Genomic DNA, 16,367 nt, shown 5'->3' with positions numbered 1-16,367 from the left:
CACAATCTTCAAACAACTTTATGAGATTAGCTCTACACTTATACCCATTTTACAGATTTAGAATCTAAGAAAATTTAAACTCAAGGTTATTTAGCTCATCAATGACAGAGCTAGGATTCAAACTCAGGTCTGTGTGACTCCAAAGGTCAAAAGAAAACAGGACCTGTCAGAGTGAAAGACATCAAGCTAGGAGAGCTTTGGAAGCTGGATTATCACCAAAGCCATGAGGATCAGAGAGATGAAGACAGATTAGATACCACAAGATCTGATTAGAAAGCCAGTTTACTAACAGTTGGGTGGATTCAAACAGGGAGGAATCAGCTTGTGAGAGACAGAGGATGGATACACAGCTGTAACTAGGGCTGATCTATTCTCATCTTCAAGACCTTGGTGCCATAACATACACGGTTTTAGAGATCCCAAAAATAACTTTCCCTCCTGACTTTAGAACCTATTAAAAAATAAGATGAAGGTGACAATCCAAGATCAGAATGTCGTTTTTATTACTAATACAATTGATTACATATAATATCTTGAATTATGGGGCCACATCAAGCTTCCTTACACTACACACCGAATGTAAATTTGCATCACCAAACTACAGGCCTTTGCCTGATGTAAAGAGGGTGTTCCTAGAAGCTTACCACAAGGAATAACCAAGAATTCAGGTATTCTCTAGGCCCACAGTTAATCAAGCAAGTTCAGTTCTTCCTCCCAACTTATCAGTAGGTTAAGTGGAAAGTGATAAGGTTGGAGACAGAGGTTTGGGGTGGGGAGGGTTATTTTAGCAGAACTTCCCTTACAAACACATGGGACCAAGGAGATGGCAGTTCTTTTCTATTGTAACAAATCAAAACCCAGCTCCAATGGCCAAGACCCAATGGGAATCAGGAACAACAAAATATGGTGAGATGAAGCAGAGTCATCAGAGTGGGGATTCTAGGAAAGAAAGATTTTTAAGAACTTGTTGAAACACAGTTTCAAATCAGGAGGCATGGCCTCAGCAGAGGACTGTGTCAGCCCCAGCAAACAGGGCAACCAGAAGGTCTCAAGAAGGAATAAAGAAGTTTTATTGAAATACAGGTTTGAGTCAGTGGTATGCAAAAAAATGTTCAATTACAGGCTTTCTGAGGAAAAAAAAACCTGTGTATATCTATATGTACATAAATGCATTATAAATGTTTACCAATATAATGTGCAGCCCGCAATTTATAAATAATAAAATGTCCAATACTCTTTATTTCCAATTCTGTAGAGCTGATTGGTTCCCACAGAATGCCTTCACGGATTTTGTATCGATTTTGTACAGATATTGAATTGCATTCATAGCCAAAATCTATGTCTGCCTTTGAATAACACATGTAGTTCTTATGTGAATGTTGCTTGATATTTTTATTACACGGAAGAGTAATTGTTCCACAAATGTGAGGCAATGAAGACAACATTGGAACTTCACTCATTCATCAATGACATGAGTAATTTTTTGTTGAAATATATAAATGTTTTCGAATACTGGAATCATACTTCCTCACTTTTTGGTGCTACCCACTTTTTAAAAAAATGTTTATTTATTTATTTTGAGAGAGAGAGAGTGCACGCACAAGAGACAGGCAGAGAGACAGGGAGAGAGAATCCCAAGCAGGCTCCATGCTGATAGCACAGAGTTTGATCCCATGACCATGAGATCATGATCTGAGCCCAAATCAAGAGTCAGGCACTTAACCAACTGAGCCACACAAGAGCCCCCACACATTTAAATTTAATCTGTATTAGTAATATTCACCCCATTAATTTCTTAGGTCCAGACATCAACAAAGCAACAAATCAAGGTCTGGTCAGTAGCATTTGCTGATTTCTGTGGGGTAAATACTCCCATCATGGTCTATTCACAGCTACCAACCTGAGGTCACTGAATGTATGGTTGGTAAGAAATGTGCAGTAACAAATCATTACATAATATAATATTTCCACTACACAGGTATAATAGATGCATGTAACATCAAGAGCATTGATATATAGAGTAAAGTGATTAAGAAATATAAAGATGTGCACCTGGGTGGCTCAGTTGGTTAAACATCCAACTTCGGCTCAGGTCATGATCTTGTGGTTCATGGGATCGAGCCCTGTGTTGGGCTGTATGCTGACAGCTCAGAGCCTGGAGCCTGCTTCAGATTCTGTGTCTCCCTCTCTCTTCCCCTCCCCTCCTTGTGCTCTGTCTCTCTCTTAAAAATAAATAAACATTAAAATAATTTTTTTTAAGAAATATAAAGAAAATAATTGGGAAATAATGTGTTTTAAATACCTATGATCTTTGTTTTTAGTATACTTTACTTGTTGTAAGTTTATTTTATTTAATTTTTAATAATGGCTGCACTTAACAATCAGCTCACACAATTCCTGATAAGTTGTCAGCCCTCATAAGCCACGGTGAAGCAATTCCAGCATTCATTTGCTTTTAGTTGTCTCATATTTAAGAAGCACCGTTATAAGCCATGACAGAGTAACTGTATCTACTGAAGCTCTAAATCAGTCAAAGTGGCTGGGTCCAAATGAACACAACATAAATACTTGCTTAATGCATAGGAACCACTCACATACAGATTCTGGGCAGAGTGCCCAAAACTGAGCTGCCGACCATGACTTTTTCAGCCGTGCCTAAACAAATAAAAAGGAATCCTGTATCATCAATCCATAGGGAGTAAGGAGGTGGGTTGAAGCCAGAGAGCCATTGGTAAAGGACCTCTGAAAAGTCATCATTTTTTGTGTTTACAAAAAGTGTAGCTAGAAGAACTTCCATCTCGGTCCTTGGCTGTTAGGGTAGTAATTTTTCAGCACCTTGGTCTTAGAAAATGGAGGCAAATGTGGCTGCTCTTTTCTCTACAGCTGGGATGAGGACGGCAGATGGGTAGTTCCAGGTGAAAGAGACCGACAGAATCTGAGGCTGACAAATTAATTTGTACACTCGTTATAAACTACTAACGCAGTGTCATAGAATGCTACAGTCCCAAGAGACCCTAAAGGTTATTCAACACCCACGCCCCCAATTTGGAGAGGAGAAAATTGAAACCAGAGAGGCACATAGTAAAAGGAAGCATGAGAACTTAATCTCAGGTCTTCTTAATCTGAGTTTAATGTTCTTTCAAATATATTCTGATTACCTTATTTTACTTCTTAGGTAACGGCCGGTGAAATTAATAGTTTAAGGACACAAATCTCATTGCACAGATATTTTGACACAAGAAACACTCTTTACCATAATTATGTTAGGCTGAATTTTGTTGAAACTTCAAACTAATTCTCTTTTAAATGTAAAGATGTTGCTGCTAACATAAAAATAGCAACTATCCGGAACTCCATAGACATCCTTTTCTAAAAACCTCCAGACAAATCCTTTCTGAAAGGATGATATGTGGTGAGAAGTACATTGGTAATCAATTGATAATCCAAAATACAGATTTAAATGGCAGAGTTACTAGTACAGGGATGATAGCTGAAATTAATCCAAGGCTTGAATCAAAAATATATTTATACTGGAATTATAAAAACAAAAAGCTATAAAAGTATGGAGAAATGAGACAGCTTGTAATGAGGTTTAGCACATAGTTTCAGGGTTCACTCCGAAAACTGGCCTCTGCTCTGCATTAATTCCCTGGGTGCATTCACTCTACATGGAAGCCACACTGGTTACATTTAAAGACAAAATGCTCACATACCCAACACAGGCAATTTGTCCCCAGATATTCCTTACTTTCCCCTTCTGCCAACACCTTCATCACAGATGACCAACATTTTGCAACACATTACCTACTTCCCAACTAGGGTTTGCAAATTTAACAAATACAGACTGCCAGGTTAAATTTGAATTTCAGATAGACAGCACAGAATTTTCAGTGTAGCCATGTCCCAAACATTGCATGGGACATGTTTATATTAAAGATTACTTATTATAGGGGCACCTGGGTGGCGCAGTCGGTTGAGCGTCCGACTTCAGCCAGGTCACGATCTCGCGGTCCGTGAGTTCGAGCCCCGCGTCAGGCTCTGGGCTGATGGCTCAGAGCCTGGAGCCTGTTTCCGATTCTGTGTCTCCCTGTCTCTCTGCCCCTCCCCCATTCATGCTCTGTCTCTCTCTGTCCCAAAAATAAATAAACGTTGAAAAAAAAATTAAAAAAAAAAGATTACTTATTATATATCTAAAATTCATATTTAACTGAGCATTCTGTATTTTATTCAGCAACACCATTCATAGCCCCTATTCAGAAAAAGTTCCAACTAAGTTATGGCTACAAGAACACCATCCATTCATAGTTCAGGAGCCTAATTCACACATCTGGTGCCTCAATTTGCGCCTGGTATACTCCCATATATCACAGAGAGATAACTTGCCACCTTTCATGAGGCTAAAAAAAAGAATTAAGTAGTTCTTAACCTGCAGTCTTTCAATGCACGAAGTCCAAAGCTCCCACTGCTGTCATTAGGTTTTGCTGACACTGACCACTAAGTTTTCTGCTGACAGAAGATGGTTCTCACAGCAGGAAATGCTCCTCTGAGGAGCCTGACAGCCTCCCAGCTCTCTTCACTGGCATATCAGGATTCTTCCAGAACTAAGACAGTTGGACACACTGTCTTCAGGCTTCAATAATTATTACACTAGGCAACAACAATGATAAAGATCCTTAAGAGACAGCAATCCCCAAATCATCACAATACACTGATTCCCAGGAGCCTTGACCATCAAATGAGAAAGGACTATTGTGGACCCAAAGGGAGAAGATTCTGCTCCTTCTTTGTCAGCCTGGAAAACAAGATGCCCAATGAATTTCACTTTCTGTCTCTGGGATCTCTATTCTTTCTTCACCGAGGAACAACTGGACAACAATTTCTTCCCACGCTGGTGGCAACTGGAGACACCTTTGGATACTTCCCCTCATCATCTGACCCCTGAAAGCATAGATTAAAAAACAGATTCAAGATAAATCTCCCTGCCACCCTTCCCCTACAAGTGCCGCCTCTGTAAGCCACGTCAGCAGAGAAACTCTTAAGACTGCCTCTGCCCTTTTGTGTTGATATATCTGTGCGGAAAAGTACTTAATGATCAAAAAACTTGCTTGTATTCTGGGCTTCATTTGCAGCATTGTTCAATGGCAGAAATCATCCTTCCCTCTCCCAAACCCTCATGTACATTTCCCTCCCCTAGAAAAATGTCTTTCTTGCCCTACAAGAAAACCCAATCTTGGCTCCCTGGGGTGTCACTTCCTTCTGAATTATGCTTTGAGAAAAAAAAAAATCAAATGTCCTTTTGTACCCTGGAAAGCAATTGCGGACCCTATAATTCTTTTTTTTTTTTCCCTTATGTAATTTATACATTGGCTTTCAGTGAAATACACCCTCTACAAATTTGCTTTGTATTTGGAAGACAGCATCTTCAGCTCTGACCTTGTTCCTTGTAAATAAGGAAACTGAATTCCCCATCCACATGAGAACAAATCACTTTATCTTCTGGATAAATGAGTCAGTCATTTACTTGTCGTAAAGATGACTCTCTCTTTGGAAAGTCGGGCTGTGGAGTAGTTGTGCTAAATCACTTTGAAGCATCTGCATAGTAAATTGAATAGTTTTTCTTTAGTTTTCCTTTGGAAGGGGGCCAGTGCTCTCACACTGTCTGTTGGGTAGCAACAAAAATGTTTATAATACAAGCCATCAACCGGTAGCCAATTCTATCCTAAATCTCTTTAGCATATGGCTAAACCAGAGGAACTCAGAGAAGCAAAACACAACTAAGAACACACTAACTCTGGATAGTGTCCTTGGAACACATAATCGTACACCTATTTTACAGGCTGGTAGAGCCACCAAAATTAGGCTGGCAGGAGGGACTCCCACAATAGACCCAGCGTGCGTTTTGAGAGGAGGAGTATGAAAGGAAACCATTTTATTGAGTACCACTACTGGGCTGGATGGTTAACATATCTTACTCACTTACTCCTGAAACATTTTTGAAAAGTTGATATTTTTACCTTCATTTTTTAGATGAGGAAATTGAGATCTGAGAGATCAACGACTTGTTCAAACATCACACGGCAAGTAAATGGCCAAGCCAGGACTCATCACTAAGCCTCTGCCTCTAACCTTCTTCACTGTCACCTCTCAGAGGAGTGCCTTTGTGAAAAGAAAGGGATGTTCTTCACATTTGCAGGAAAGACTTCTTGCTGGAGAACAGAAGCTCCATGGGAAGGCCCGTTCTCCTTAATCTGGCTCTCAACGGGGAATGAGGAGAGGGTATTCTAGTTACTTTTGCAGAGATCTGTTTCATCCACAGTCAACTAGCAGTGAGTCTCAGACTAAAACTCAATAGTTTGCCTCTGGACAGTCTCACACGTTGTCTCTCCTGGTTGGAAAGGACCCTGTGGGTAAACCAGGCCCAGAGCACTGATTCTACTGATCAAGAAATATGTAATAATAGCAAAGGGATTGCCATCACTTCTTCAATGGTTACCACAGCCCTGGCACAATGCCAACACTTCTAAAATATTATCATTTAATTCTCAAAACAAACTTATGAGAAGGTTATTCTTTTTTTAAAAATTGTCTGACTTTCTTGATTTACTTTGAGAGAGACAGAGTGAGAAGGAGAGGGGCAGAGAGAGAGAGAGAAAGACACTCACAAGCAGGCTCCGCACCATCAGCACGGAGCCCAGTGTAGCGCTTGAAGTCATGAACCACGAGATCATGACTTGAGCTGAAACCAAGAGTAGGGCACTTCACTGACTGAGCCATCCAGGTGCCCTGAGAAGGCTATTATTATTCACAATCAAATGAGGTAGGTACGTTTCTCTGGAAGCTCCATGCCCTTCATCCCTCTCCATCCTCTTCTATAGAAAGAAGGTAGCCTTAGAACATAAATACACAGAAAATTATGTTTCATGGAGTGAGCTGTATTTGAAAGAGATCACTTGTATGTCTTCTGGAAGTTGCACTGTGAAGATGGCCAGCCTAATGAGGTGTGTGTGGGGAAAGAAGATGGACATAGACCAAAGGAGTGGTACTCACAGATGAGGGACTGGGTGGGGGCAGAGACTGCAAAGACTGTCAGTGACTCCAGAGAAAGAGTAAAGAAAGGTTTGCACCATCCCCTGGGCTCTGAAAATACCTGTGTGCTACCAGTAAGATTAATTTCTTTCAAATGTAGGACCGACTCTGCATATTTTTGCCAAGCCATAAGGACAGAGTGTACCCATTTCACAGGGGAGGCATTTGAAGCTCAGGAGGTTTAAGTAATGTATTCAGAGTCAAATTCTTAGGTAAGTGGCAAGACCTCAGTTTGCTTGACCCCAAAGTCTATGCTTCTTTATTCCTGGCATGAATAGCTTGGTTTCTCTAGAATGAATGAGTTACTGGAGACAATGCAGAGATAAAAATTTAAAGCAGGAACAATTCCATGTGTAATTTAAAATATATTCTGCTTAAAAGATGGCGAGTATTTGCCTGTGTGACACTACTGACCTCTCCAGTAGCCTTAAAGTGGCCTTCTGATCTCTCAATTCAGTCCTGGCAGAAGCTGCTCCCAATTCACTGGTGCTCACCCGAGACATGGAGAAATATCTGCCACTCTCGTTCTCATTCTTCGCTCTCAGCCCCAGATTTCAAACAAACTTGGACCACGACAAAGTAGCCAGGGTTGTGTGTGCAAACGTGAGGACAGTTGGAATTAGCCCAAAGATTCAAGCCTCAAATAAGCTTGAGTCACCAGAAGAGTTGAGACCAAACCATCCTTGAAGTCTCTGGGAACCCTGCTGACTACCCTGTTCTATACTTGGCACCTTTAGATATAACCTCACCTTGTGGAACTGTGGAGGGTATATTCGAGCAGCCCCATGGTTCAACAGCAGTTGGTAGCAGATCTCAGGCTGGGCAGCTGGGCGCACAGAGGTGACCTTCAGCACATACTGAATGGCAGCACAGCCATTGATATCCATGAGATTGGCTTCCGCGCCAGCCTCCAGCATCATGTGCATGAGCACGTGGTCACAGTTCCAGGCTGCCTTGTGCAGGGGAGATTTGAAGTCGTCATCCCTGGCGTTGACCTCAGCTTTGTAGTCCAGCAGCATGCGGCAGATGAGGTGGTGGTCCCTGCTGTACTCCTGCTCTTTAAAGCGGAGGGCCCAGTAGGTGGCGATAGCCAGCGGGGTCTCCATGTGGGCGTTCACACTGTCCACGATGGCACCGTGCTCCACGTAGAAGGCCACCAGCTCAGGGAGGCCGAAGTGGGCAGCTGTGTGCAAGGGCGTCTCCTCATCCTGGTTGTTCGTCTTCATGTTCACGTTGGCCCCTAGAAAGGGAGATTGAGGAAGACAATTTCGCAAACATATTTTGCCATTATGTCCCAAGTTCGAGCGACTTTTCTCACCGCCTCCCTTTCAACCTCTGATTGCCTTACGGGATCCGTTCTTTCCAGGGTAACTTGGTCTCCTGGGAAACCAGGCGTTTGAAACAACAGTGCCATCTTCTGGACAATCAGCAAATGTACCGGGGTTGGGTAGGGGTAGGGAGAGAAGGGAGGATGTCCGCAGAAAAGCTGGAGCGCAGTTCCTTGAGTTTTAATTCTTACCCCCAGATGGATGGGGAAATACAAAGTGATTCCTATAACTAAACAGCTTTTATCGATAAGATAGCAAATATCATTGAAAAGAAAGTTTATATTGCAACCTTTGAAGCTCAGTTGGTTTTAAAAATCATCAATTTCTTTTCATATTTCACAAAATCCTGTTCTTCTCTTTCAAAGCTGGGAAACCCGAAAGTTTGGTCCAAGCAAACTTTAGTGTTGTGGAACTTGCCCAGCTCTGACTGAAAACAGCAGGTACTAGAGCCACTCAAGTGCAAGGCCCCCCTGGGGTACACTGGAGAAAAACAAAAAGCACAAACACTGACCACCAAACTAGCCTAAAAGGTCATATTTTGCTTGGAAAGGGGTAGAAGCCAGTATAATAGAAATACTCCTTGAAAGAAAGACAGTGACTTCAAGACAAATTTGATTACAAATTTGTAGTATTTGGAACGTCCCACAGAAATTATTTAACCAAACCCACTTATCCAACACACCAGGAAAGTGAAGTGAATTTTATTTTTCTGATAGAGAATGTTAAGTACTAAAATGGTCAACTTAAGAACCTGAAATTTTCTTCCTTGCCTAATTTAATGGAGTGAACGCGATGACCCCTGGGGGCCTACTCTATAATCAATTCTACTGGAAATTTTTATAGCTACTTCAAGCACAAATCTGGAAAGGTATTATTATTACGATTACTACTATTATTATTATTATTATTTCAGCAACTAATATTTACTATGCACTTACCATGTGCAGCATTCTGAGCTAAATGTTTTCCATATAGTGCCTTATCGAATCTTTTTAGCAACCCTTTACAATAGGGGCAATTTTTATCCTATTTTTACAGATGAAGAAATTTGTACTTAGAGAGGCTAATAACTCCCTCAAGCTAAGAAGCAGTAGAACGGAGGTTTGAAAGCAGACAGCCTGGTTCTGAAATCTCTTACTACTGTACTATTCCACCTCATTTTTCTAGAAGTCTTTCCTGTGCATTGCTCTCTTTTGGTATTTGAAAACTTGAAAGTAGTAGAGAAATCACATTGCATTTTGTTAATTTTTTAAAAATTGGTTTTTCATGGATTGCTCCTTTGTGCCCTTTTTTATGGCATCCTCTGGTCACATGGAAACTGCTTGAGAAAGGCAATACTCCCACAAACATGCTCAGTATCCTATACAAAATCAACCCCCCGGTGAGGTTTCTGAAAGCACATTGTTCTATAAGATCCGAGGCTGCCTGTACTCCCAACTTGCAGAAAGCAGAATTCTAACCAAAGACGGTCTTGTACAGAGTCATCTGTGTTCATCAGTATTCCACCCCTGAGAAATTCTGGGTCAGGTGTCTTTCCAGGTCAGCCCTTCTTTGCTCTGTAGGGAAATGGAATGAATAAGAATGTCTTCCCAAAAGCCAAATGTGGGGTCACTTCAGACACTGGAGAAATTTCCAGTAAGGAAAGGAATCAAAGGGTCAGAATGAAATTTTTACAGGCCAACTTGGAACAAACCACATCCTTTATTTTTTAATGTACTTGGACATTTACAATTGATCCTTGACCTGTTCGTACAACTGGATGTGCTGCATAGTTTTCTTTTCTGAATAGGCGATCTTTATTTTTATATTCGAATTGTATCTTTGAGTGTAACTTTTCCAGAGAATATATAAAGTAGGATGATTTCTTTTTTATTTTAGATTTTGTGATTTATTCAAGAAATTAGACACCATAAATATAAATTCTTGGAACCTTTTTAAAAATATTCTTAATGTAAAAATACAATGTAGGGGCCCTTGCGCGGCTCAGTAGACTGAGCATCCGACTTCAGCTCAGGTCATGATCTCATGGTTCGTGAGTTCGAGCCTTGCGGTGGGTTCTGCACTGACAGCTGGGAGACTGGAACCCACTTCAGTTTCTGTGTCTTCCTCTCTCTCTCTGCCCCTTCCCTGCTTGTGCTCTCTCTCTCTTTCTTTCAAAAATAAATAAATACACATTTAAAAAAAGAAGAAAGAAAGCAAATACAATGTGTTAGTTGCCTAGCACTGCCGTAATAACAAAGTGCCACAAACTAGGTTGCTTAAAACAATGGAAATTTATTCACAGTTCTTGAGATGGGAAATCTGAAATTAAGGTGTCGGCAAGGTTGGTTCCTTGTGAGGGCTTTAAGGGAGACTCTGGGTCGTGCCTCTCCCAGCTTCTGGGGATGGCTGGCAATCCTTGGTGTTCTTGGTTTGTAGGTGTATCACTCCAACATCTGTCTTCATCTTCCCATGGCCTTGTGTCTGTGTCTGTGTTTTCACACGGCTATCTTCTTATAAGGACGCCAGTCATACTGTGGTAGGGGCACGTCCTGCTCCTACTCAGCTAATAACATCTGCAACAACCCTATTTCCAAACAAGATCACATGCTGAAGTACTGGGGATTAGCACTTCAACATACAGTGAAACCTTGGTTTGCAAGCATAATTGGTTCCAGAAACATGCTTGTAATCCAAAGCAGTCATGTATCAAAGTAAATTTCAAGAACCATTGGTTTGGTTGTGATCGTGTGATGTTAGGCGTCATGTACTACTCATATTACAAGACATCACTCGTTTATCAAGTTAAAATTTATTAGAAATGTTTGCTCATCTTGCAGAACACTCACAGAACAAGTTACTTACAATGCAAGGTTTTACTTTATCTTCTTTTGGGGAAGTGGGGCTAAGATTCAACCCGTAACATAAAACATGCATTACATAATATATAAAGATATGTATGTATAGTTTTTTTAAAATATTGTAAAGCCATCACCCACAGAGTCATATTCCAGGTCAAGAAATGAAACACCTCCCAGAGCCAGAGAAGACCTCTACTTTCCTGCTGTCTTTCCCCATTGCCAGAGGAACCTAATATGCGTTTCTTTAGAGTTTTGCTACCTTTTTATATATCTCTAAACAAGATAGTTTCATTTTTTTGAACTTTATATAGATGAAATAATAAACACATATTCTTCTATGACTTGCTTCTTTCATTCAACATTATGTTTGTGAAAATAAGCTATGTTGTGATGTTTAGCTGTCTTTTGTTCATTTTATTGTGTTCTGTCTCACTGCACAAGAAATTCACAATTTATCCATCCTACTGGGTATTGGAAATTTCTAGTTTCAGGCTATTGCCATTACTGCCGCTATGAGCATTCTTGTACATTCTTGTACCCTGGTGCTCATGGGTAGGATTTTCCCTGGGTTCCATACCTATGAATGGAATTATACGATCATTGGTTATGCATATCTTCAACTTCATTAGATAGTGTTAGGCAGGTCCAGTTTATGCTTTCATAAGCCATGCGTGAGGGTTCTTGTGCCATATTCTCATGCATGTTTGGTATTTTTGGTCTCTTTAATTTTAGCCAATCTGCTGGGTACATAGTAATATGTCATTGGGTTTAAATGTTTGTTTCCCTAATTAACAATTAATTTAGACAAATTTAAATATTTTTATTGACCAATACTGCCTTTTGTTTACTCTTCTAAGCATTTCCATGTTGTTATAGAATTACTTTAAATGTCATTTAAAAATAACTACCTAACAGTAACTACATAACTCCATGCAGTGAGTTTACCCAACTGTTGGATAAGAAGATTTTTTCCAAAATTTTGATCTTATAATTAATGCTACAAGTAATAAATTTGTATGAAAACTTTAGGATTATTTCTTTGGCATAAACTCCCTCCCCCCCCCACACACACACATAGAATCATTAAGCTGAAATGTGTGAACTGTTTTAAAGACTTTTATGAATAATTGTTAAAAGTTATATAACTCATTGATGTATAGCAGTGATATTTCACTCATCGGTATGTTGTTACATAATTTTAATTTTTTTTGTCAGATTGTAAGTAAAAATGATCTTCTTTACAAAAAATCTAGGGGGGCCTGGATGGCTCTGTTCGTTAAGCGTCTGACCTCTTCATCATCTCGAGGTTCATGATTTCAAGCCCTGCTTCGGGTTCTGTGCTGACAGCTCAGAGCTTGGAGCCTGCTTCAGATTCTGTGTCTTCCTCTCTCTCTGTTCCTCCACTGCTCATGCTCTGTCTCTCTTTCAAAAATAATAAACATTAAAAATTTTTTTTAATCTAAATGCATTTGATTATTAGAGTGTGAACACTTTTTCTGTAATTATCAACTAGTGGTATTTCTTCTTTAGTTAATTGTCCAGAGTTTTGTTCTTTTATACATTAAATACTTTCTGCTTTGTTTACATTTATAGGACTCCGCCATTAAATTAAGATGTAGGCCTACATTATCATAATCGCTATAAATTTTGTAACCAACTTTTTTGCTTTTTATTAAACACAATGATGTTAACTTCCTTTTTTTAAATATTAGAGTGTGTTGTACTTCTCAGAGGTAGCATTGCTATCCAGATTAATTATAATTTTTTATAGCTTTTTATAGATTTTTAAAATATTTAACATTTGATTCATCTAAAACTTATTTTGGTGTAGACAACAATTTAGGAAGAATTGACATTCTTAAAATATAGACCCTCTTCATACAGAAATCTGGTCTATTTCTCCAAATGGTTTTCTTTTTTTTCAACAATTTTTAATGTTTATTTTCAAGAGACAAAGAGAGACCGAGTGCTAACAGTGGAGGGGCAGAGAAAGAGGGAGAGACAGAATCCGAAGCAGGCTCCATGCTCTGAGCTGTCAGCACAGAGCCCAACACGGGGCTCAAACTCACACACTGTGAGATCATGACCCGAGCCAAAGTCAGAGGCTTAACCGACTGAGCCACCCAGGCACCCCTCCAAATGGTTTTCTTTTACACTCTGTAAATTACACTTCCCAAAAATTTGTAGCAATTTTCATTCTAGTGGATAAATTATTTCATCCTCGGGTAGATTGTTTCTGGAGTAAAGTAACTTTTAATGAGAGAAGGCCTTTCAAGAACCTTTTAATTTATGCAAGATGATCTTCAGAAGTACTCTGGAATGGTAGCAAAAGAGACAGACACAAATTTTAATTTGTACTGCTTGATAAAGAACAAGAACTTTTCAGATTCTGTCTGTGGGCAAAAACGACAGATATTTGTGTACACTAAGAATGGGATGAAGAGAGGAGATAGAATAAGAATTTGAACAGAAAGAGTGATTGCTGGCCACAAAAATGACCAAGCATGGCCCTAGGGAAAAAGATAATTTTTTTCTGAAAAATTATTGAAGCCAGGATTACAGAGGGACATAGTACCAGTCAATACTAAAATTTTTTTCTGTTCTCCCATAGCATGTGAAAGTTTTCTTTCATTACTCTCCAACGAATAGAATCAATTTCATCACATTTTCTTCTTTTTTTTTCCCCCCCAAATAAATTTAAATTGCCTCTCAGTGCCCTTTTGTTATATTGCCCAATCATCAGTGCCTAGTCATCATGGGGCTCCCTCTGCTGGACTTTGCTTCTCCCTACAGGCTAATACGGCCGTCAGAAGCATCCTCTCCAAAGCATCCACATTCCCCCCAATTTCTGTTCCCTCAAGAGCTGCATAAGAGTGAGAGCAGAGAGCAAGTCTCTGTCACTGCACTGCAGAAACTCACTTGTCTATCTTCCCAGACTCAGGGAATCCACATCGCCCACCATATCCCCAAGCCAGCCCCTGACTTCCTTCTGTTCTAATGGATTTAATTTCTCAAAAAGCCTGTGTGTGAGTGGGGAGATCCGAGGTGAGGTGAAGGACAAGGCCAGGCCAGCACGTCTCAACCCTTTATGACATCCTTCCCAATTCTTCAAGGAAATGCAGACAATAACATCCACCTTCGTATGTAGTCTTCTAAAAATAAATATAATGCCTAACTAACCTCTACAGGCAAAATGAAAGTACTTTCTAATAATCAACACCACCTAGTTACGATTATTATACATTCTATAAATAAAGTATAATGATGTAGTATAAAGTCAATATGTTAATGACTATACTGGAGGCCATAATGAAATAGTGATTTGCTTGAACCCATATGTAGAACCTAACAGCTACGAATTTGAACCGACACAGGTATTTTGTATTGTAATTCAAATGCCACAAAGGTCATTGCCATAATGAATGTTATTCCAAAATGAGGAAAAACATTGGTAAAGTTCTGAATAAATTGAAGCCCAATCTTGCCCTCATTTATACCATAACTGCTTTCTTGAAAATATTCATACTTATTTGCAATTCAAAGGTATTTTGTACTTATATGCACAATGGGGTTAGGTTAAAAATCTGTGTTACTACATCTAAATATCTAGTATTATATCAGCACCAAATCTAAGATGTGTTACACATTATGAAATAATTCAAACATACAGAAAAAAATGTGAAAATATTATAACAGACATATATATATCACTGCCCATATTTGACAGATAATAATTTTTGCCATATTTTCTTTAGCTTTATTTTTTCCAAGACAAAATTTTATAGAAAAAAAATCCAGCTCATTTCTCCTTTCTTTCCTTTCTTTCTCCACCAGAATAACTACTATCCTAAAGTTGGTTTTTGTCATCCCCATGTAAATTTTCTTTCTTTTATAACTCATATGTGTACCCATAGACCGTATATATTATTATTATTTTGTGTTCATAAAAACTATATAAATGGTATCTCACTTTTTAACCTGTTTTTATTAGTCAACATTATGATTTTTTTATTTATTTTTAAATGTTTGTTTATTTTTGAAAGAGAGAGAGACAGAGCACGAGCAGGGTAGGGGCAGAGAGAGAGGGAGACACAGAATCTGAGGTGGGCTCCAGACTCTTAACTGTTAGCACAGAGCCCAATGCGGGGCTTGAACCCATGAACTGTGAAATCTTGACCCTAGCCAAAGTCAGACACTTAACTGACTGAGCCACACAGGCGCCCCAACATTATGTTTTTGAGTGGAGAGCTGATTTTTTTTCACATCAGCTGCTGAATAGCTTCTCAGTATATAATTAAACTACAGCTTAGTTAAACTTAAACTACCTCTACTAAAGACAGTTGCTAAACTTTTTCATAATAACAATATTTTTTAGGTAGTGCAGGAATTTCTTGAGAGAGAGAATTAGAATTACTGGGTACCAATGTATGAGCACTTTTAACTAGATTAGATTATACTCACCAGTGGTTATACCATTTTATATATCCATCAATAGAGTTGAAAGGTTCAGTATCACTTCTAACACTTGATAGTATCAAACTCTTTAATGTTTATCAATTAGATGGTGCAACACGGTATCTTTTTTACTTCATTTGCATTACTCCTGGTTGCCAACAAAGTTGAGTGTCTTCTCATAAGTTTACAGGCAACAAGATTCCCACTTACATTAATTGCTTCTTCATAGCCTCTGCCCATTTTTCATTGGGTTGTTTATGTTTTTCTTATTTATTTTCAAGATATAAGTAAGATCCTTATGGAGATAATGGTAAAGATTTGATCAAAGACAAAGGACTTCAATTAAGTGGGACGTTTTGCTGTGTTCATGGATAGAGAGATTCAGCATTGTAAGGATGCCAAGACTTCCTGAGTTAATCTATAAATTCAATGCCATGCAAACATTTTTTTCACAGAACTTGCACAGAGTAAAGAGCACATCAATTTTGGAAAACAAAAGTAAAAAGAATGAGAAGGAAAGAAGAGATTGTGAAGAAGGGGAACTTATCCTACCAGGTATCCCTGCAAATTGTAATTAAAACAATGTAGGATCGATGCATAGAAAGACAACTAAACCAGTGAAACAGAATGGAGAGCTTAGAAACAAACCTATATACAG

The 16,367-nt window shown here is 39.1% G+C and overlaps 1 protein-coding gene across 1 annotated transcript in view; it reads right to left on the bottom strand.

The window, feature by feature from the left end:
• The window catches only part of ASB4 (ankyrin repeat and SOCS box containing 4), a 61,345-nt gene that overhangs the window by 5,332 nt on the left and 39,646 nt on the right, over positions 1 to 16,367 (bottom strand). The window contains exon 3 of the mRNA XM_043588921.1: positions 7,836 to 8,326. Within this exon, the coding sequence (XP_043444856.1) occupies positions 7,836 to 8,326 (491 nt within the window). The remainder of the gene's footprint in view (positions 1 to 7,835; positions 8,327 to 16,367) is intronic.

The sequence above is a fragment of the Prionailurus bengalensis genome, chromosome A2 (assembly GCF_016509475.1).
Source record: "Prionailurus bengalensis isolate Pbe53 chromosome A2, Fcat_Pben_1.1_paternal_pri, whole genome shotgun sequence".
Classification (NCBI taxonomy): Eukaryota; Metazoa; Chordata; class Mammalia; order Carnivora; family Felidae; genus Prionailurus; species Prionailurus bengalensis.
The sequence above is the reverse complement of the archived record's forward strand: the minus strand, read 5'-3'. Positions and strand labels throughout refer to the sequence as shown.